Below are 23625 nucleotides of genomic sequence, written 5' to 3' on the forward strand. Positions count from 1 at the left end.
ATATATCGGCCTAAACTATTATTGTTCGCGGTTCTCTGTCGTCCTACGGCCACCGGGCGGCGGTGAGCCCGTGTGCGAGGTCCCTATCATCGCTGCTTGCAGCTTTAATTAGGGACCGAGCACCGAACGGTGCAAGGCCCTATTGGAATTGCTCCGTTTATTATTATTATTATTATTATTATTATTATTATTATTATTATTATTATTATTATTATTATTATTCTTCTCCCGAATGAATCGCGATTTTGAGGGTCTAAACATGCCCGAAAACTCACGAAAATTTGCACACGCCCCAGAAGTGGCGAAAATTTACGTTTGTTATAGGCTTCGGAAGTGGGCGTGGCAAAATGACTCGACAGCGCCACCTAGAAAATTGATACGGACAAGCCCCCGAGCCACGAATCACGCACATGCACGAAAATTGGCACACACCTCAAACATGCCAAGACCTACAAAAAAGTCTCAAGGAGCGATATCTCAAACCCAACAGGAAGTCGGATATTTATGGCTTCCTGCGGCGAAAAAGTGGCGATTTTGCCATTTCCAGGCGTTGTACTTTAACGAACTCCTCCTAGGGATTTCATCCGATCGACACCAAAATTGGGTTATGTCATCTAAAGGCCTTGGCGATGTTAAATTGCGAAGCTTTAGAGTTTTCGTCGATGGGCGTGTCCGTGGCGGCCTCGTAAATTTTGACGACTCGCCACGAAACATCAAGTTGTTATAACTCAGGCATGCATTATCCGATCTGCCTCAAAATTCACACGTTTGATAACCGTCCTGACCTGAACACGTTTACATGCCAATATCCCGATACAGTTATAGCGCCACCTGCTGGCTACAGGAAATGACATGATTTACAGTGAAACAAACTCCTCCCACAAATTTATCATATCAGCACCAAATTTGAGTGGTGTCATCTGAAAGCAGTATCGATGATATATTGTGAAGGTCTAGAGTTTTCGTCGATGGGCGTGTCCGTGGCGGACTCGCAAACTTTGATGATTCGCCATGAAACATCAAGTTGTTATAACTCAGGCATGCATGATCCGATCTGCCTCAAAACTCACACATTTGATAAGTGTCCTGACCTGAACATGTTTACATGCCAATAACTCGATACAGTTATAGCGCCACCTGCTGGCAAACTTAAAATTGCCTATAACTCAGCCAAACAATATCCGATCTGCCTAAAACTTCACATGGTTGATAAGATTGCTCTCCTGAAGACATCTACATGCCAATATTGAGTCACAGTCATAGCGCCACCTGGTGGCAACCGTAAAATTGCCTATAACTCAGCCAAACAATGTCCGATCTGCCTGAAAATTCACATGGTTGATTAAAATCCTCTCCTGAAGACATCTACATGAAAATATTGAGTCACAGTCATAGCGCCACCTGCTGACGGGAGCAAGTTTGGCATAAATCTGTGATTTTCTCAGATTTTTTTATATATCGGCCTAAACTATTATTGTTCGCGGTTCTCTGTCGTCCTACGGCCACCGGGCGGCGGTGAGCCCGTGTGCGAGGTCCCTATCATCGCTGCTTGCAGCTTTAATTATTATTATTATTCCGCCCCTAATCGGGGCACTTTTGAGGGTCTAAACGTGCTCGAAAACTCACGAAACTTTGCACACACATCAAACGCGGCGTAAATGGTCGGCTGATATGGGTCTCGGAAGTGGGCGTGGCAAAATGACTCGACAGCGCCACCTAGAAAATTGATACGGACAAGCCCCCGAGCCACGAATCACGCACATGCACGAAAATTGGCACACACCTCAAACATGCCAAGACCTACAAAAAAGTCTCAAGGAGCGATATCTCAAACCCAACAGGAAGTCGGATATTTACAGCTTCCTGCGGCGAAAAAGTGGCGTTTTTGCCATTTCCAGGCGTTGTATTTTAACGAACTCCTCCTAGGGATTTCATCCGATCGACACCAAAATTGGGTTATGTCATCTAAAGGCCTTGGCGATGTTAAATTGCGAAGCTTTAGAGTTTTCGTCGATGGGCGTGTCCGTGGCGGCCTCGCAAACTTTGACGACTCGCCACGAAACAGGAAGTCGTTATAACTCAGGCATGCATTATCCGATCAGCCTCAAAATTCACACGTTTGATAACCGTCCTGACCTGAACACGTTTACATGCCAATATCCCGATACAGTTATAGCGCCACCTGCTGGCTACAGGAAATGACATGATTTTACATTGTAACAAACTCCTCCCACAAATTTGGTCATATCAGCACCAAATTTGAGAGGTGTCCTCTGAACACTCTAGCGATGATATATTGTGAAGGTCCAGAGTTTTCGTCGATGGGTGTGTCCGTGGCGGCCTCGCAAACTTTGATGGTTCGCCACGAAACAGGAAGTTGTTATAACTCAGGCATGCATGATCCGATCAGCCTCAAAACTCACACATTTGATCACCGTCCTGACCTGAACACGCTTACATGCCAATATCCCGATACAGTTATAGCGCCACCTGCTGGCGCCACCTATAAAAATTAAACGGACAGGCCCCCGAGCTACGAATCTCGCACACGCACGAAACTTGGCACACACGTCAAACATGCCAAAACCTACGAAAAAGTCTCTTGGAGCGAAATCTCAAACCCAACAGGAAGTCGTATATTTTTAGCTTCCTGCGGCGAAAAAGTGGCGTTTTTGCCATTTCCAGGCTTTGTACTTTAACGAACTCCTCCTAGGGATTTCATCCGATCGACACCAAAATTGGGTTTTGTCATCTAAAGGCCTTGGCGATGTTAAATTGCGAAGCTTTAGAGCTTTACTCGATGGGCGTGTCCGTGGCGGCCTCGCAAACTTTGACAATTCGCCACAAAACAGAAAGTCATTATAACTCAGGCATACATGATCCGATCTGCCTCAAAATTCACACAATTGATAACCGTCCTGACCTGAACATGTTTACATATCAATATCCAGTTAAAGTTATAGCGCCACCTGCTGGGAACAGTAAAATTGCCTATAACTCAGCCACACAATGTCCGATCGGCCTGAAAATTCACATGGTTGATTAAATCCACTCCTGAAGACAACTACATGGCAATATTGAGTCACTGTTATAGCGCCACCTGCTGTCAACAATAAAATTGCCTATAACTCAGCCAAACAATGTCCGATATGCCTCAAACTTCACATGTTTCATGAGTTTCCACTACTGAAGACATCTTCATGCCAATTTTGAGTCACAGTCATAGCGCCACCTGCTGACAGGAGCAAGTACGGCATAAATCTGTGATTTTCTCAGATTTTTTTATGTATCGGCTTAAATTATTATTGTTCGCGGCTCTCTGTCGTCCTACGGCCACCGGGCGGCGGTGAGCCCGTGTGCGAGGTCCCTATCATCGCTGCTTGCAGCTTTAATTAGGGACCGAGCACCAAACGGTGCAAGGCCCTATTGGAATTGCTCCGTTTTTTATTATTATTATTATTATTATTATTATTATTATTATTCCGCCCCTAATCGGGGCACTTTTGAGGGTCTAAACGTGCTCGAAAAGTCACGAAACTTTGCACACACATCAAACGCGGCGTAAATGGTCGGCTGATATGGGTCTCGGAAGTGGGCGTGGCAAAATCACTCGACAGCGCCACCTAGAAAATTGATACGGACAAGCCCCCGACACACGAATCACGCACATGCACGAAAATTGGCACACACCTCAAACATGCCAAGACCTACGAAAAAGTCTCAAGGAGCGATATCTCAAACCCAACAGGAAGTCGGATATTTATGGCTTCCTGCGGCGAAAAAGTGGCGATTTTGCCATTTCCAGGCGTTGTACTTTAACGAACTCCTCCTAGGGATTTCATCCGATCGACACCAAAATTGGGTTATGTCATCTAAAGGCCTTGGCGATGTTAAATTGCGAAGCTTTAGAGTTTTCGTCGATGGGCGTGTCCGTGGCGGCCTCGTAAACTTTGACGACTCGCCACGAAACATCAAGTTGTTATAACTCAGGCATGCATTATCCGATCTGCCTCAAAATTCACACGTTTGATAACCGTCCTGACCTGAACACGTTTACATGCCAATATCCCGATACAGTTATAGCGCCACCTGCTGGCTACAGGAAATGACATGATTTACAGTGAAACAAACTCCTCCCACAAATTTCATGATATCAGCACCAAATTTGAGTGGTGTCATCTGAAAGCAGTATCGATGATATATTGTGAAGGTCTAGAGTTTTCGTCGATGGGCGTGTCCGTGGCGGACTCGCAAACTTTGATGATTCGCCACTGAAACATCAAGTTGTTATAACTCAGGCATGCATGATCCGATCTGCCTCAAAACTCACACATTTGATAAGTGTCCTGACCTGAACATGTTTACATGCCAATAACTCGATACAGTTATAGCGCCACCTGCTGGCAAACTTAAAATTGCCTATAACTCAGCCAAACAATATCCGATCTGCCTAAAACTTCACATGGTTGATAAGATTGCTCTCCTGAAGACATCTACATGCCAATATTGAGTCACAGTCATAGCGCCACCTGGTGGCAACAGTAAAATTGCCTATAACTCAGCCAAACAATGTCCGATCTGCCTGAAAATTCACATGGTTGATTAAAATCCTCTCCTGAAGACATCTACATGAAAATATTGAGTCACAGTCATAGCGCCACCTGCTGACGGGAGCAAGTTTGGCATAAATCTGTGATTTTCTCAGATTTTTTTATGTATCGGCCTAAATTATTATTGTTCGCGGTTCTCTGTCGTCCTACGGCCGCCGGGCGGCGGTGAGCCCGGGTGCGAGGTCCCTATCATCGCTGCTTGCAGCTTTAATTAGGGACCGAGCACCGAACGGTGCAAGGCCCTATTGGAATTGCTCCGTTTATTATTATTATTATTATTATTATTATTATTATTATTATTATTATTATTATTATTATTATTATTATTATTCTTCTCCCGAATGAATCGCGATTTTGAGGGTCTAAACATGCCCGAAAACTCACGAAAATTTGCACACGCCCCAGAAGTGGCGAAAATTTACGTTTGTTATAGGCTTCGGAAGTGGGCGTGGCAAAATGACTCGACAGCGCCACCTAGAAAATTGATACGGACAAGCCCCCGAGCCACGAATCACGCACATGCACGAAAATTGGCACACACCTCAAACATGCCAAGACCTACAAAAAAGTCTCAAGGAGCCGATATCTCAAACCCAACAGGAAGTCGGATATTTATAGCTTCCTGCGGCGAAAAAGTGGCGATTTTGCCATTTCCAGGCGTTGTACTTTAACGAACTCCTCCTAGGGATTTGATCCGATCGACACCAAAATTGGGTTATGTCATCTAAAGGCCTTGGCGATGTTAAATTGCGAAGCTTTAGAGTTTTCGTCGATGGGCGTGTCCGTGGCGGCCTCGTAAATTTTGACGACTCGCCACTGAAACATCAAGTTGTTATAACTCAGGCATGCATTATCCGATCTGCCTCAAAATTCACACGTTTGATAACCGTCCTGACCTGAACACGTTTACATGCCAATATCCCGATACAGTTATAGCGCCACCTGCTGGCTACAGGAAATGACATGATTTACAGTAAAACAAACTCCTCCCACAAATTTCATCATATCAGCACCAAATTTGAGTGGTGTCATCTGAAAGCAGTATCGATGATATATTGTGAAGGTCTAGAGTTTTCGTCGATGGGCGTGTCCGTGGCGGACTCGCAAACTTTGATGATTCGCCACAAAACATCAAGTTGTTATAACTCAGGCATGCATGATCCGATCTGCCTCAAAACTCACACATTTGATAAGTGTCCTGACCTGAACATGTTTACATGCCAATAACTCGATAAAGTTATAGCGCCACCTGCTGGCAAACTTAAAATTGCCTATAACTCAGCCAAACAATATCCGATCTGCCTAAAACTTCACATGGTTGATAAGATTGCTCTCCTGAAGACATCTACATGCCAATATTGAGTCACAGTCATAGCGCCACCTGGTGGCAACAGTAAAATTGCCTATAACTCAGCCAAACAAAGTCCGATCTGCCTGAAAATTCACATGGTTGATAAAATTCCACTCCTGAAGACATCTACATGAAAATATTGAGTCACAGTCATAGCGCCACCTGCTGACGGGAGCAAGTTTGGCATAAATCTGTGATTTTCTCAGATTTTTTTATGTATCGGCCTAAACTATTATTGTTCGCGGTTCTCTGTCGTCCTACGGCCACCGGGCGGCGGTGAGCCCGTGTGCGAGGTCCCTATCATCGCTGCTTGCAGCTTTAATTATTATTATTATTATTCTTCTCCCGAATGAATCGCGATTTTGAGGGTCTAAACATGCCCGAAAACTCACGAAACTTTGCACACGCCCCAGAAGTGGCGAAAATTTACGTTTGTTATAGGTTTCGGAAGTGGGCGTGGCAAAATGACTCGACAGCGCCACCTAGAAAATTGATACGGACAAGCCCCCGAGCCACGAATCACGCACATGCACGAAAATTGGCACACACCTCAAACATGCCAAGACCTACAAAAAAGTCTCAAGGAGCGATATCTCAAACCCAACAGGAAGTCGGATATTTATGGCTTCCTGCGGCGAAAAAGTGGCGATTTTGCCATTTCCAGGCGTTGTACTTTAACGAACTCCTCCTAGGGATTTCATCCGATCGACACCAAAATTGGGTTATGTCATCTAAAGACCTTGGCGATGTTAAATTGCGAAGCTTTAGAGTTTTCGTCGATGGGCGTGTCCGTGGCGGCCTCGTAAACTTTGACGACTCGCCACGAAACATCAAGTTGTTATAACTCAGGCATGCATTATCCGATCTGCCTCAAAATTCACACGTTTGATAACCGTCCTGACCTGAACACGTTTACATGCCAATATCCCGATACAGTTATAGCGCCACCTGCTGGCTACAGGAAATGACATGATTTACAGTGAAACAAACTCCTCCCACAAATTTATCATATCAGCACCAAATTTGAGTGGTGTCATCTGAAAGCAGTATCGATGATATATTGTGAAGGTCTAGAGTTTTCGTCGATGGGCGTGTCCGTGGCGGACTCGCAAACTTTGATGATTCGCCACTGAAACATCAAGTTGTTATAACTCAGGCATGCATGATCCGATCTGCCTCAAACCTCACACATTTGATAAGTGTCCTGACCTGAACATGTTTACATGCCAATAACTCGATACAGTTATAGCGCCACCTGCTGGCAAACTTAAAATTGCCTATAACTCAGCCAATACATGATCCGATCTGCCTGAAAATTCACATGATTGATAAGATTGCATCTCCTGAAGACATCTACATGCCAATATTGAGTCACAGTCATAGCGCCACCTGCTGGCAACAGTAAAATTGCCTATAACTCAGCCACACAATGTCCGATCTGCCTGAAAATTCACATGGTTGATTAAGAATCATCTCCTGAAGACATCTACATGCAAATATTGAGTCACAGTCATAGCGCCACCTGCTGACGGGAGCAAGTTTGGCATAAATCTGTGATTTTCTCAGGTTTTTTTTATATATCGGCCTAAATTATTATTGTTCGCGGTTCTCTGTCGTCCTACGGCCACCGGGCGGCGGTGAGCCCGGGTGCGAGGTCCCTATCATCGCTGCTTGCAGCTTTAATTATTCTTATTATTCTTCTCCCGAATGAATCGCGATTTTGAGGGTCTAAACATGCCCGAAAACTCACGAAAATTTGCACACGCCCCAGAAGTGGCGAAAATTTACGTTTGTTATAGGCTTCGGAAGTGGGCGTGGCAAAATGACTCGACAGCGCCACCTAGAAAATTGATACGGACAAGCCCCCGAGCCACGAATCACGCACATGCACGAAAATTGGCACACACCTCAAACATGCCAAGACCTACAAAAAAGTCTCAAGGAGCGATATCTCAAACCCAACAGGAAGTCGGATATTTATGGCTTCCTGCGGCGAAAAAGTGGCGATTTTGCCATTTCCAGGCGTTGTACTTTAACGAACTCCTCCTAGGGATTTCATCCGATCGACACCAAAATTGGGTTATGTCATCTAAAGGCCTTGGCGATGTTAAATTGCGAAGCTTTAGAGTTTTCGTCGATGGGCGTGTCCGTGGCGGCCTCGCAAACTTTGACGACTCGCCATGAAACATCAAGTTGTTATAACTCAGGCATGCATTATCCGATCTGCCTCAAAATTCACACGTTTGATAACCGTCCTGACCTGAACACGTTTACATGCCAATATCCCGATACAGTTATAGCGCCACCTGCTGGCTACAGGAAATGACATGATTTACAGTGTAACAAACTCCTCCCACAAATTTGTCATATCAGCACCAAATTTGAGTGGTGTCATCTGAAAGCAGTATCGATGATATATTGTGAAGGTCTAGAGTTTTCGTCGATGGGCGTGTCCGTGGCGGACTCGCAAACTTTGATGATTCGCCACGAAACATCAAGTTGTTATAACTCAGGCATGCATGATCCGATCTGCCTCAAAACTCACACATTTGATAAGTGTCCTGACCTGAACACTGTTTACATGCCAATAACTCGATACAGTTATAGCGCCACCTGCTGGCAAACTTAAAATTGCCTATAACTCAGCCAAACAATATCCGATCTGCCTGAAAACTTCACATGGTTGATAAGATTGCTCTCCTGAAGACATTTACATGCCAATATTGAGTCACAGTCATAGCGCCACCTGGTGGCAACAGTAAAATTGCCTATAACTCAGCCAAACAATGTCCGATCTGCCTGAAAATTCACATGGTTGATTAAAATCCTCTCCTCAAGACATCTACATGAAAATATTGAGTCACAGTCATAGCGCCACCTGCTGACGGGAGCAAGTTTGGCTTAAATCTGTGATTTTCTCAGTTTTTTTTATGTATCGGCCTAAATTATTATTGTTCGCGGTTCTCTGTCGTCCTACGGCCTCCGGGCGGCGGTGAGCCCGGGTGCGAGGTCCCTATCATCGCTGCTTGCAGCTTTAATTCACTGTTGAAATTCTATCAGAATCATTATTTTGGCTGAGGTTTAATATTCAGCATTGAATTAAATTATCAATCAACGTTGATAGTTCAATTACTTCCCATTGTTGTAAATACTTACATCGAACCAATGTTGATAATTTACACATTTGTTAGCACTGAAAATACTTATTAACGTCAATAGTTTGGTCATTTACTATTGTTGAAAATACTGACATTGAATCAACATTGATAGTTAAATCATTTTGCCATTGTTGAAAATACTGATATTGGATAAATTTTGATAATTTACCCATTTCCCAACATTGAAAATACAGTGAATCATTGCTGATAATTCAATAATATGCCTTTGCTGAAATTACTTGCATTAAATAACTGTTGATAATTTACCCATTTCCCAACATTGAAAAATACTTACATTAAATCAACAAAGATAATTAAACAATTTGATAAGTTTTAACGTTGTTTCAGTGATAGTTTGTTTGATGTTTTAACATTTATTCAATGTTCATTTAACTTAGGTCTGCTATCTGGTTAAGAACTAACTTAAAAAAATGCAAAAAACGTATGTATGTGCCACTTAAATTTGGTATCGCTTGTAATTGGCATGTTATGGATTTTAACTATGGCAAATAAGTGAGAGGAGATGGTAAGCTATGGTGTCTACATGTTTTCCTGAAACATTTACAAGGTCAATTCTTTCTTGTATGAAGGTAGTGGAAAAGAAAAGAAATGTATAACAAAATGGTTTGTCTTTTTTTTCTTTATTGTTGTTTTTTGCCTTATTTTTGTTCTTGTACTATATATATTTCTTCTATTATTTGATTAAGTAAATAAAAATTGTTGTCTAGCAGCTGTATTTTAATAATTTTACTAACATATAGGCGAACATATATGTACCCATACAATAACACCCAACAAAAAGTCACCTCTTGGTTTAATGTGCCCTTAACATTGCATTACATTGCATTTTTGTGTTTTCATATGGACAGATTTTTTTTTTAAACGAAGGTGAGGGAACTCCAAACCAATGCAGATGACTTGTCATTTGCACCACAGGGTGGTAATACACCTTTTCTTCTCACAATTGCATTGAGTTGAATGCAATTTACTTGCACTTCATTCCGTGTGTGAACCCAGCATAAAAGGCTTTTATTGCCGCTTGTTGGTTTGGTGTGCCCTTAGTATTGCCTCACAGAATTTTTTTTTCTTTTTTATCTGGCTGGATTTATTATTATTTTTTTTTAATGAAGGCAGGAAAAAACTACAAACCAATCCAGATTATCTGCCATTCACACTATGGGGCTTTATTCCACCTATGTTCTCATGTTTGCATTGACTTAAATACAATTTATTTGCACAAATACTTAATTCCCTATTTGGTGTGAACCCAGCATTAAAGGCTTTTATTGCCACCTGTTGGTGGTTCGGTGTGCTCTTAACAATGAATCACAGTGCGTTTTTGTGTTTTCGTGTGCATGGAGATTTTTTTCTTTGGGAAACACTTGGATTTTAAAGGGCACCTATGGTGAAAAAACCACTTTTCAAGCTGTTTGGATGTGTAGGTATAGTGCATATACCGTCATATTGGGGTGATATTAACACACCCAGTCCTTTTTTTTTTTTTCAATTTAACAACATAAAAACGGTGGACAAATTGGAGCTGTTTTCAGAGCAACCGCAACTTGACGTAGGAGTGCGGTCCCCCCGCCCACAGAATTGATTGACAGCTGCGTGTATTAACATGTCCTGGTAGTCACGTGTATAATCATATCAACAAGACCAGATGTGCGCAAAGCAACCGGGAATAAAAGGTCTGTTTAGTTCGCTAGGATCATCAATCATCATCAAATGTGATCAAGAGTAAGTTTCACATGTTTAAAATGTTTTAAAACAGTGCATGTGTGTAATGAATTACAGCGATTTACTTCAGCTTTACTTTATTACCACAGCCGCGTGTCAGAACAATTATAAAAGAAGATGCTTCAATCCTGGTTTGTGGATGTTAAATCAGGTTTATTTTTTACATTAACATAACAGATATCCATACAGCAGTGGAGATTAACCTGTATCCTGTCACATTTGCGTGCAAAAACAGTGCAAAGCTAAACGTGCTGTGTCTGTCTCTGTGTGTGTGTGTGTGTGTGTGTGTGTGTGTGTGTGTGCGTGTGTGTGTGTGTGTGTGTGTGTGTGTGCATGTGTGTGTGCGCTGTGTACCTGTGTGTGTGCGCGCGTGAACTTTGTAACGACATTGTGTGTGACTCATCGATGCAATTGCACAACAAATACTCTTTGGTAAAGTTCTTACTGTAGTATTTCTCACAAACGCTACTTGAGATCTTCCATCATGTCTGTCTGTTATCTGATGCAGCTGAGGGAGGAGATTAAGGCACGCAGAAAGGCACGTAGAAATGGTGGGCGGGGAGGAAAAGCCTTAAAGGCGCAGTATGACAAAACCGCCCCCTAGTACAAAAATGTATGAAATAGAATCTTGTAAAAGGTATAATGAAAAATCAGATGGGTGTTTTGAGCTGAAACTTTACAGAAACATCCTGGAGACGCAAAACACTTATATTAAATCTGAAAAAAGGGCTAACCTAGCTGCCCTTTAAAACACTTTATAAATAAACCCTAAACTAGATTAATTCTCCTGTTGTCTTAGAATTCTATATACACGGTTCATTAATCAGGTCAAAAATGATCTGCCTTCACTAAACCTCTAAAATAAAGCATCTAAATTTAAATTCAGTTCTCAAATCTATTTTGCATCTTCACAAACAGAATGTCTAGGATTTCCCTCATCAGGAGTTTTTCTCAATGTTTAATTGTGGATAGCACTCATTTTTGATTAAAGTAAATAGCATATTTTTAGGAAGGAGCCTAAATGTGTACAGTCATCCTGAAAAATAGAAAATTAATATTATATATATTTTTTCTTATGTTGGGGTAATTTTAGAGAAAAAAAATCACAAAATTTAAAGATGAAAATATTGTTTAAGGTTTTTTCTGCTGTTAATATGGTGCACACATCATTTTTGACCTGTAAATCAACAGGTAGTGTACAAATAAGTATACAAATAGCACAGACTTATTTTTCTTAAGAAACACTAATAAGGTTAAATTGATCCTCTGATGTGTGAAGGCATGTTTTGTTGTTTCCTTCTACATTATCTACACAGGAAAGTCCGAGATGCCACAGGAGTGGAAATTAGCATGCGAGTTGGTGTTCACTCTGGCAACGTTCTCTGTGGTGTAATTGGCCTCCAAAAATGGCAGTATGATGTCTGGTCACATGATGTGACTTTAGCCAATCACATGGAAGCAGGTGGTGTACCAGGGTAAGCCACTGTGGGTTCTTAATAATTATTTGCAATTATTAATTATAATATGCATTTTTGTTTTTTTGGAATACACTCACCAGCCACTTTATTAAGTACACCCTAATAGTACCGGGTCGGACCATTTATTGCTTTCAGAACTGCCTTGATCCTTCGTGTCATAGATTAAACAAAATACTAGAAATATTCCTCAGAGCCTCCTGTTCCACCACATCCCAAAGGTGCTCTATTGGTTTGAGATCTGGTGACTGTGGAGGCCTTTGTAGTGCAGTAAACTCATTAGCTATGTTTCCATCCACCTATTTTTATGCACATTTTGCATGTGCGCATAAAAAAAAGGTTGATGGAAACGCCATGATGCTCATAAATTTTGAAAATGAGCATAAAATACTTCTGCGCATAACTGAGTAGGATAAACTTTTTGTTCGATAAGAAAAGATGCGCATAAACTACGATGGAAACACTTTTACCGCACAAATTTCAGCATGCGCATTAAAAAAGGTTATGTTATTTTGTTATAAGAGATCATGTGATGATGAAAATGTGCATAAATGGACAAACCAGCAGGCTGAGCACACTGTAAACCATCTGAACTGTTGTTTTGGTCATTCTAAAATGCCTTACCATTTAAGTATTAGTGTTATTTTATTATTAATGACCTCCAGAATTAAGAGCGTCTGTGCTCCGCGTCTGACACCTTCAAACGCCACCGTGCGTTCACTGCGTGCCAGGATTGCCTTCTGAGGTCTGAAGTCATTTATTAGATGAAGAAAAGATTGATGCAGCTTCTCCTACTGCAGTACATTCAGTTTTTACTGTTGACATTTGGCGCCAGTTAATCAGGAAGTGACGATTTTGTTTGCTTTGACTCATTGGATGGAAACGCTGCTTTATTCGCACATCTTTAATGCGATAATCCAGTTTTGTGCATAAAGTTCATTCGCATTTTTGAATGGAAACATAGCTACTGTCATGTTCAAGAAACCAGTCTGAGCTGATTTGTGCTTTATGACATGGCACATTATCCTGCTGGAAGTGGCCATCAGTAAATGGGTACACTGTGGTCAAAGGTATGGACATGGTCAGCAACAATACTCAAGTAGGCTGTGGCATTGACACGATGCTCAACTGGTACTAATGGGCCCAAAGTGTTCCAAGAAATATCCCTCACACCATTACACCACCACCAGCCTAAACCGTTAATACAAGCCAGAGTGGATCCATGCTTTCATATTGTTGATGCAAAATTCTGACCCTACCATCTGAATAACGCAGTAGAAATCATGCCACATTCAAAGTCACTTAAATCACCTTTCATCCCCATTCTGATGCTTGGTTTGAACTGCAGCAGACTTGACCATGCCTGCATGCCATGTAATTGCTGACGTGATTGGCAGATTAAAATTTTGCGTTAACGAGCAGTTGGACAGGTGTACCTAATAAAGTGACCGGTGAGTGTATGTACATTTGGTGAGTAGATCAATAGTAATTGCAAGTTCTCGATGAACAGACGAGTCCACATCACCTCAGAGACTCTTGAACACCTAAACGGAGCATACAAGGTTGAAGATGGAGATGGTCAGGAACGTGATCCCTATCTAAAAGAACATGGAGTTGTAACCTACTTAGTGATCAACCCAAAGGTATAAAAAACAAGATATACAGTCTTTTTATGTTTTTTTTTTATCTTCTAAAATGTCTTTATAGTGTAAAAATTCAAGTCATTATTATTGATGCTGCTGTTATTTTACCTCTTGCTTCAATATGAGGCTAAGTTGATCAAGGTACTTTCTAAACCCAACTGAATAGGTTTAGTGATGGATGTTTTGATTGTTCTGTTTTTTTCAGGTAGAGAGAAAGAGTCCTCAGCACTACTACAGAACGAGACACACCATGTACGGGGCTAAAATGAGGGCTTCAGTGAGGATGACCAGATACCTGGAGTCCTGGGGTGCAGCCAAGCCTTTTGCCAACCTTCACCATCGAGACAGCATGACCAATGAAAATGGAAAGATTAACACCGCTGTGAGTCTTCCTATGAGGAAATACACACTCTGCAATAGTGGCTCTGTTGATGTTAACATTGATTTCAACATTTGCAGTTTTCTTCCAGCAATCACTATTTTAAACCACATTAACTTGTAGGCACGTAATTCTGCTATGGAAATTTTAATATTAATACTAAAATATGCTATTTTATACGTAATAAAATAATAATAATAATAAACTGTTATTATGTTACATGTTTACGTTGTTGGTTGGATTATAACTAATAATGCAAACAAGTTATAAATCTTTGGACATACTTTATTTTAAATGTCATCAACAAATGTCACTATGTTTTACCACTTAAAGGGCTCTGTATTATGCACCTTTTTACAAGACGTAAAGTAAATCTTTGGTTTCCTTCAGATTGTGTCTGTCAAGTTTCAGCTCAAAACACCTGTCAGATCATTTAATAAAATACGTATTTATTATGTGAATTTTTGGGTCAGATGTAATTTTAGCTGTTTTTCGCAAATACCTTTAAATGCAAATGAGCTGGTTCTCCCTGACCAAATTAATTAGGATCTTCCTGCTCAGAAAGATTTCCAGAATCAGATGTCAAATAAACACAGAACATTAACAGACATCAACTCAGACGCTCATGGAGCAGAGACCCACAAATACCAAAGTTAAGACTGAAGCAGAAAGTTTCCGAAGGGTTATTTGCTGTAGTTGTCATAAAGTCTATTCTGCCTTTTTGCTGAATATGAATAAGCCACACACAAATGCTGTTATAATGCCACACACACACACACACACACACACACACACACGCAGACACACACACACACACACACATGTTTAGCATGTTGCAGTTTGTGCACATCTACTTGCAAAAAATGTGACAGGATGCCCACCATAAAGTAAATGCTGCTATATGGAGATCCATTATAGCTACTGTACAAAGCAAACATGATTTAACGTTTACAAAGGGTTGTGTGATTTAAGCTTCCTCCTTTATATTTATGTACTGACACTATGCAGCTGTGGTGGTTTGTGCGGTTATGAAAAACTTTTTATTTACTGCCTATTCTTTATTAAAAACGTGCACGGTTAAAAAAAATATATATACATACCTTAATTTCTGCTATTTTTGGCAAAGCTCAATTACAGTATCAGTAATACAATGCTAACTGATGTGAAAACATCGATTTACATGGCAATTAGTTCAAAAAGCTATAAAATACTACTTAGTTCTTCTAGAGGTGCAACTGGATCACAGATGGAACTGATCTTTTGATTTAAATTAATTTGTGGATATGATAACACATTAATATTGAGACGTGATAATACAGTACGTGCCTGTCAATCAATATTGGTGTGCAGGAAAAAAACACACTGCTACGTCATGGTGCAGTTGCCACAAAGTCACTGAGTTTTAAATCCTTGCTTGATTTAGGAAATAAAAATTGTGTTTATACCACTCTATGTCTTTGTACAAATTATTCCTACACAAATTTCTGTCCAAAAAGCTTCCAAACGTTAATTTTGCACCTGTTGCACAATAAGTCTCTTTTTTCTGATGTTTAAATAGGTTCCAAATTCCTGCAATTTTGAGGCCCACCGCAACGTGACGTATGAGTGCAGACTTCCCCGCCCACCGAATTGATTGAGAGCTGCGTATTAACATGTCTCCAAAGTAAAGCCTATAATCATATAAACGAGACAGAATTTGCGCAAAAGGAACAAAACTTTTACTACGTAACCCTCGTTCCCAGAGGGGGGGAACGGAAATGCTATGAGCAAACTTCCACAATGGGAATTTCGTCAGAAGCCAATCATCTGAAAGAGTAATAAAACGGGCCAAGGAAATGCCAATAAGTTGGTGGCGTCAGAGTGCACAGCTGACAGCAATCACAATCAATATTGTATATATTTGGGTCACTTTTTCTAGCTGAAGAACCTTTCACAGCTAACAGCTAAAGGGCAATCACTGTGTGAAGGAACATAGCATTTCCAGGGGTTATATAGTAACTGTTTCATTCTCCAGTGGGAGGGGAACTTCAATGCTATCTTGAAACTTCCACTATGGGGAATTATATGGAAAACGCCACAGCGATTGAACCTTATCCCGTCACTGGTGAGAGGTTTGCCAGGCTACGGCGTGAGCGCACCAACATCACCAGAGGCGCAGCCCTCCAATGTGCTCCCTGGCCCTAACTTATATTACATAACTGAGAAGCTTGACAGACTTAGATATTTTTTTCAGGGAGTCATAAAAAAATGCACCTACTTAATTCTAGGAATTTAAGATACACAGTACGTTGGGAAAGCGTGTAGTCCCAATAGGGAGGACGCTGCAGAGGCCACCTGCTGCCCAGAAGGGGAGACCTGGTGGCAAGAAGACATATGGACTAACCCTGAGAAGGAAGAGTACACATATGAAGAATGGTTAACAGGGTGGAAAGACATGAGCCCACCTAAGAGGGGGGACTAAACCGTGGCTGAATGAAGCAAATGGGATTGCCAGCCGGGATTGCACATAGCAGGCACCTATACCCAGAACGTGGGCTAACCAGCGGGTGTGCCAACAATGTAACGGGCTAGGCACCTGACTCTGAGGAACTCCACAGGGTTTGCCAAGTAGGGGCTGACAGAGCAAGAAAGCGCACGTGTGTCTCTGTGTTAGAGAGAAAGGCGCAGCAAGCGTTTTACAACCCCAAACCGAATTTCCTCATTCACCGGAGTTTCTCAGCACATTTGAGGAAGCCGGCTCCACTCAAAGATTATAAAGCTCTACAATGTCTGTTAGAGAGGCGCTGCATGCTAACGCCCAAGAGGATGCGTGCTCAGAGTGGAGTGAGCTCTCACTCCTGGGGGACAAGCTCGCCCTGGCTCTGATAAGCGAGGGAGATGGCACCCAATATCCAGTGGGCCAACTTCTGTTTGCATACAGCACTTCCCTCCTGCCGACCACTGTAACAGATAAAGAGCTGCTCAGAGGATCTTAAGCTCTGAGTGCGGTCCACATAATACGCAAAGCGCGAACAGGACACAGCAATGAAAGGACTGGGTTTGCCTCCTCAGTGGGCAGCGGTTGCAGGTTCACTACGTAATCAAAAAAAAAAAGACTCTGTTGGAACCTAGGACACCTAGGTGGGCAGGGGTCTCAGGAAAACATTAGAGTGGGCCGGCCAAAATTGCTAGCACATTTCGCTGACCAAAAGTGCCTCCAGATACCTGACCCATTTAACCGATGTCAACGCAACCAGCAGCGCTGTCTACCTGGACAGAAATCTTAAAGATACTGAGTCGAGTGGATCGAGCAGACCTCTCCTAAGAGAGATCTTCAAGTGGGTATGAGAGGGGGACAGGATAGAATTATCCACGTCTTGCGCCTCTGGGAACTGGATGATATGGCGATGCTTTCTCAGCGCTCCGCCATCCCTGCGTCCTCATACCTGGACATGACTGCCAAATGGTGCCTGTCCCAGAGAAGAAAGCTTCTTCAAGAGGATATGCCAGGGAGGGGCCATCACGAGGAGAGAGCTGAAATACAAGCCCGATCGAGCTAAGGAAGTGCAATAACAGACCTGCTCCACGTCCTTCCTGACTTTACACAGTATCTGTGCGAGTAGGCTCATTAGAGAAAATGCGAATTAAAGAACGCCACATGGATTCAGCTGTGTTGGCCAGTGCTCCAGAATGCACCCATTACAGCTGGACAGCCAGGGGTGGAGTCTCAGTTTTCCAAGGCATGAGCTGACATGAGAGCGCATCGATTGCATGGTTGAGCTCGCCAGGAAAGAATGGGATGCAGCGATTCCGCCGCGGATAACTCCGGAGGAGCAGACGGCGAGCGAGCTGAGATATGTGGTGAGGGTGGATATCCCCATGTGCTTGATATATGCCATCATTGCTGTGCTGTCCGTCCTGACCAGCTATTTCCGCTCTAGCACCGGTAAAAAAACGGCGCAGCGCGAGAAACACTGCCAACAGCTACAGGCAATTAAATGCCTATGCAACCAGGTTCCATTCATGGTCACAACACATGCCCCCCAGTGCGTACTGGAAGCATCCGTCGAACGACAACATGCCTGGACACTTGTTCTATAGGCACACAGGCCTGTAGAAATGCAGGTTCGTTCCAGAGGTTGGGGCCGGCAACACAGCAGAGTGAAGTCACCCGGTGCGTACCTGTGTGCCATGCGTGTCTGGGAACTCAATCCAAGAAAAGAGATGCTCTGCATGGAGGCAAGCTTGCTCTTTTCTCGGTTGACCTGAAGCCCTAGCAGGTCGAGGTGCTGAAGCACCGTGTCTCATAATCAATTGATGCCGCGAGTTAGCTAAAATCATCCAGTCGTCGAATATGCAGATGCCCGCAAGCTGTAAGTTGGTGAAATCCTTTGGCGACAGAGAGAGCCCTAAGGGGAGGACTTTGTACTGTCAAGCTCGACCTTCAAATGCAAACCATAGAAACTGACGGTGGCATGGAAGTATGGAGACATGAAAGATCTTTAGTCCCTCAGGTCTATTGCTGCAAACTAATCCTTAGAATGGACACACCGGAGGATGGGCCTCTGCGTGATCATTCTGAACAGCAGCCTGTTTTTGGGGGGGTACAGTGAAGTACAGGCTGTAAAACACGCTTCTCATCTCAGCTGGAGGGACCAGCTCGATTGCATCCTTCGCCAGGAGGACAGCAATCTCCTCTCGCAGGACAGGGGTGGATGCAGGGCTGACCCTGATGAAATACACACCCTTGAACTTGGGAGGCCGTTTTGCGAGAGATTCGCTCTCACCTCGCACACAAGGTCCTGAGCGGGAAACTTTGCAGTCCATTTACTGGACTTAGCGGCCCCAGACATGCAACACAGTGCTCATGCCCATCATCTGGGAACAGGGAATCACAGCAAGATGGTCACTGGTTCGAGTCCCGACTGGGCCAGAAGTGTTTCTGTGTGGAGTTTGCATGTTCTCCCCTTGTTGGCGTGGGTTTCCTCCGGGTGCTTCGGTTTCCCCCACAGTCCAAACACATGCGCTATAAGGGAATTGAATTTACTAAAATGGCTGTGTGGTGTGAGTATGTGTATGTGACTGAAAGTGAATGGGTTGCGGGTGGAAGAGCATCCGCTGTGTAAAATATATGCTATACTAGTTGGTGGTTCATTCCGCTGTGGCGACTCCTGATGAATAAGGGACTAAGCCAAAAGAAAATTAATGAATGAGTTTTATGACTGTCTGGACTCGGTCGGACATGACTCGGACTCGGATGTTAAGGACTCAGACTTAAGTCCGACTCGACACCTTTTGGACTTGGACTTGTACTCGACTGGTTAAGGACTTGGTCTTGACCTGGACTCGACAAAGGTGGACTCGACCCCAACTCTTATCAATCATAATAAAATGTGAACAAGTTTTAAAAGTTTCCAAAACAGTGCATGTTTGTGATAAAGAAAAGACTCGCTATGTAAAATCGCTATATAATTCATCACCACAGCTGCGTGTAAGTTCACTTATAAAAGAAGACGCTTTAAGATGCTTAATTTTGTATATTAACATAACTGATATCTACACAGCAGTGGATATTAATGTGTATCCTGTCACATTTGCCGTGCAAAACCAGTGCAAAGTTAAACACGCACACTGTTTTGAGCTGAAACTTTACTGACACATTCTGGACACACAAAAGACTTATCTTAAATCTTGAAATAGGGGTTAAATAGGTGTATGAGGAAGTTTAAGTATGATTAGAACATTGTAGCTAAAATTAAACCTTTTGATAAAAGGATATACACATGGTGTTTTGTTTTTGTGGCTTTTACTATTTGTTTGAGAATATTACTTACCACTTACTTCTTCTTTGTTAACAGGATGTGCCCATAGGCCAGTGCCATTTTCAAAGACGTTCAGAAAGGTGATTTAATTCCTGTACTTTTCCCAGTTATGCTACAATACATACCGTATTTGTAAAAATTGTCACTGTGGTATTAAACACAGTATCAACATATATGCAATATGTAAAATATTAACAATTAGTTTAAATGGTAAAGACATTTTAAACATTAAGGAATTCATGACAGAATCACTAATAAGTCAGTGTCTTCCTCAGAACAAAATCTCAGAAGAAGCGATTTGAGGAAGAGCTGAATGAGAGGATGATTAGAACATTCGATGGGATCAATTCTCAAAAGTAGGTCACCTTTTATATGTGTAAGTTATGTTTTTGTATTTTTCTGGTGTATTTATGTATTTATGTTTGTGTTATTATTATTTTTGTTATTTTTATAGACAATGGCTGAAATCAGAAGACATTCAAAGAATATCTTTGTTTTTCCATAATAAAGCATTGGAAAAAGAGGTAAGCACTGACACTTTGCGAGCCAACTTAAACAGAACTTTTGAAAAATAATGCATACGCATATAAATAATTGAGGGGGAGGGAAAGGCGACGCTGGTGTGAGAGAGGGTGAAGGAATGCAGAAGTGTTTGATTCTCAATAAGAACAGTGTGTCCTTTCCCTGCAGTATAGAGCAACAACCCTGCCGGCCTTCAAATATTACATCACCTGTGCCTGCTTGATATTCTTCTGCATTTTCATCGTTCAGATCCTGGTCCTGCCGAAGTATGCATGTTCATCCTCTCCACCTTTTTTACATTACATGATAGCACAATAAAATGTCTTATAAACACTGACAATGCAATATCTAGCCAAAAGCAAAACTGACTGACATTAAAATTATAAATTTTTGTAGACGTCTATCTTACAGATGGCTTTAATAAATATAACTGCACTGAATCTGAGCTGTCAGGATGATTTTGTTGAATTTGTGAGTGAAAACAGCTATTTTCACTTTTGTGTCCTTGTGGTTTAATCCACATATTCTCTCTGTTTATTTCAGAACTGCAATATTGGGAGTGTCTTTTGGCATGGCCTTCTTAATTCTATCAGTGATTCTGCTCGTTTGCTTTATTGGTCATTTCTTGGTAAGTCACAATGTTTAAACTGTTTTAGTTGGTTTAATCATTTTAAACGAGCTTTTTTTTTGCATATATTGATTTTACAGTGTTAGACAGTAATCCAAATCTAAAACCTACCCCTAAATTTACTTGTTAATTGTAATTTATTCCTAAATCAGAGGAAAAGGTTGAATTAATAATAATAATAATAATAATAATAATAATAATAATAATTGAGAAGCATTTTCAAAAACCATTGTTAGCTAACTAAGATCGCAATTTTGATTCCAAATGTAGTTTGGTGATTCAGTGTTTCCCGAATCCATCGTTCCACTGAACATTCACAAACAGGGGGGCTGGAACTAGAGCTGTAGCATAGATCCTGGCTGTGTTCTATTCTTAGCCAGGGGCAATTCTTGGATTGACTTAAGGGGGCTTAACGTTTGTGTGAGTAAAAAAAAAAAAAAAGCAATTTAAATAACGTAGTTTAGACAATGGATCTCCAACAGAGTTTGTGAAACACTTGTCACTACATTTTTATTTCCCGAACCATTCTTAATATGGTTGTTCAACTGTGAGTTACGTCTATGTTTGTGAAACGCCCCTCTGATTGGTTATTAAGCATTGATCTAGGAGCATGTTGCACTTGGTAAAATGAGGTTCTGGTTAACCTCACAGAGGGTACCAAGACTCTAGTGATGATTTAGTCTAGTGATGATTTAGTTAATATTTAAATTAAAGGGGTGGTCCACAGTAGTTTTTTTTTAAAGGTTTGATTGTGTTTATGGGGTGCAAAACAGTGTTTGTTCGTAATTCATTTGTAAAAAAAATCATGTTATTTGTTCACATATCTTACCTTCTTTTTACACAGCTACTGAGCTAACATGGAAACGACCATCATATTTCCTGGTTTACAGGAGTAAAACGGATACATGTTTGTAGCTAAATCATTCCTGCCAAACTCCTGTTTTTCCAGAGAGTCTCTCGTATTTCACACTTATCTCCTGCCACCCTCCCGTCTTGTAATTTCTTCTTTTCTTTACGTCCTTACTACAACATAGCCTACAATGAACGCTAGAAACTATGCATGTAAGCCATCAATTTTAACAAAAAGAAGTACTTACAGATTGTGGCTAACAATCCACAGCTTCTTCTTTTATCGTAGGCTGAATCCAACACTTAACGTGCAAGATGTGTGCGCAGTGAATGCACGTAACGTTACGGTTACTAAAGAGGGGGGGAATGGAAATGCTATGTGGAAACTTCCACTATGGGGATTTCATCAGAAACCAATCCTCTGAAAGAGTATAAAAACGGGCCAATGAAATGCCAATGAGTTGGCGGCATCAGCGTGCACAGCTGGCGTCAATGACAACCAGTCATGCTATAAAGACGCAGCCAGTGCCATGCTCGACATCCTTTTCTAGCTGAAGAGACTTTCACGCTCAACAGCTAAGGGACAGTCATTGTGGCAAAGGAACATAGCATTTCCGTTCTGCTACCCAGAGGGGAGACCTGGTGACAACATGTGGACTAGCCCAGAGATGGGGAGTTGATGCATAAGGATGGTTAGCGGGGAGGGAAGACACAAGCTCGCCTAGAAGGGGGGACTAAACCGTGTCTGAGTGAGCGTATGGGATCGCCAGAGGGGATCACGCATAGCAGGCACCTATACCCAGAACGCAGGCTGACCAGTGGACATGCCAACAACGTAACAGGCCAACACCTGACTCCTCCGCTGAGTCAGGTGCTGGGGGCCTCGGAGGAACTCTGCAGGGTTCGCCAAAATGGGGAACTAAACTGACAAAGCTGAAAAAGCGCACGTATCTCCGGGTTAGGGAGAATGGCGCAGCAAGCGTGTTTCGACACCTCAACCGAATCGTTTCCTCAATCACCAAGGGTTACCTAATACCCTTGAGGAAACCGGCTCCACTCGCAGAATGTAAACCCTCCAAATGTATAGGGTGTCACCCAACTCGCAGCCCTACAAATGTCTGTCAGAGAGGTGCCGCGTGCTAACGCCCAGGAGTATGCGACGCTCCGAGTGGAGTGCGCTCTCACCCCCGGGGGACACGGCTAACCCTGGCTCTGATAAGCGAGGGAGATGGCATCCACTACCCAGTGGACCAACCTCTGTTTAGATACGGCACTTCCCTTCTGCTGACCACCGTAACAGACAAAGAGCTGGTCAGAGGATCTAAAGCTCTGAGTGCGGTCCACATATATTCGCAAAGAGCGAACAGGACACAACAATGAAAGGACTGGGTCTGCCTCCTCTTCTACCTGGATCACTACCTGATCCTTAAACGGCATGGTAGGAACCTTGGGCACATAGCCGGGCCGAG

The 23625-nt window shown here is 42.2% G+C and overlaps 1 protein-coding gene across 1 annotated transcript in view; it reads left to right on the plus strand.

The window, feature by feature from the left end:
* adcy2a (adenylate cyclase 2a) overlaps positions 1-23625 on the plus strand; it is a 184493-nt gene that overhangs the window by 143184 nt on the left and 17684 nt on the right. The window contains exons 8-15 of the mRNA XM_056474969.1: positions 12176-12334; positions 13845-13977; positions 14183-14359; positions 20194-20237; positions 20433-20513; positions 20612-20681; positions 20848-20945; positions 21223-21307. Coding sequence (XP_056330944.1) covers positions 12176-12334; positions 13845-13977; positions 14183-14359; positions 20194-20237; positions 20433-20513; positions 20612-20681; positions 20848-20945; positions 21223-21307 — 847 coding nt within the window. The remainder of the gene's footprint in view (positions 1-12175; positions 12335-13844; positions 13978-14182; positions 14360-20193; positions 20238-20432; positions 20514-20611; positions 20682-20847; positions 20946-21222; positions 21308-23625) is intronic.

This window comes from Danio aesculapii, chromosome 16, assembly GCF_903798145.1.
Source record: "Danio aesculapii chromosome 16, fDanAes4.1, whole genome shotgun sequence".
Classification (NCBI taxonomy): domain Eukaryota; kingdom Metazoa; phylum Chordata; class Actinopteri; order Cypriniformes; family Danionidae; genus Danio; species Danio aesculapii.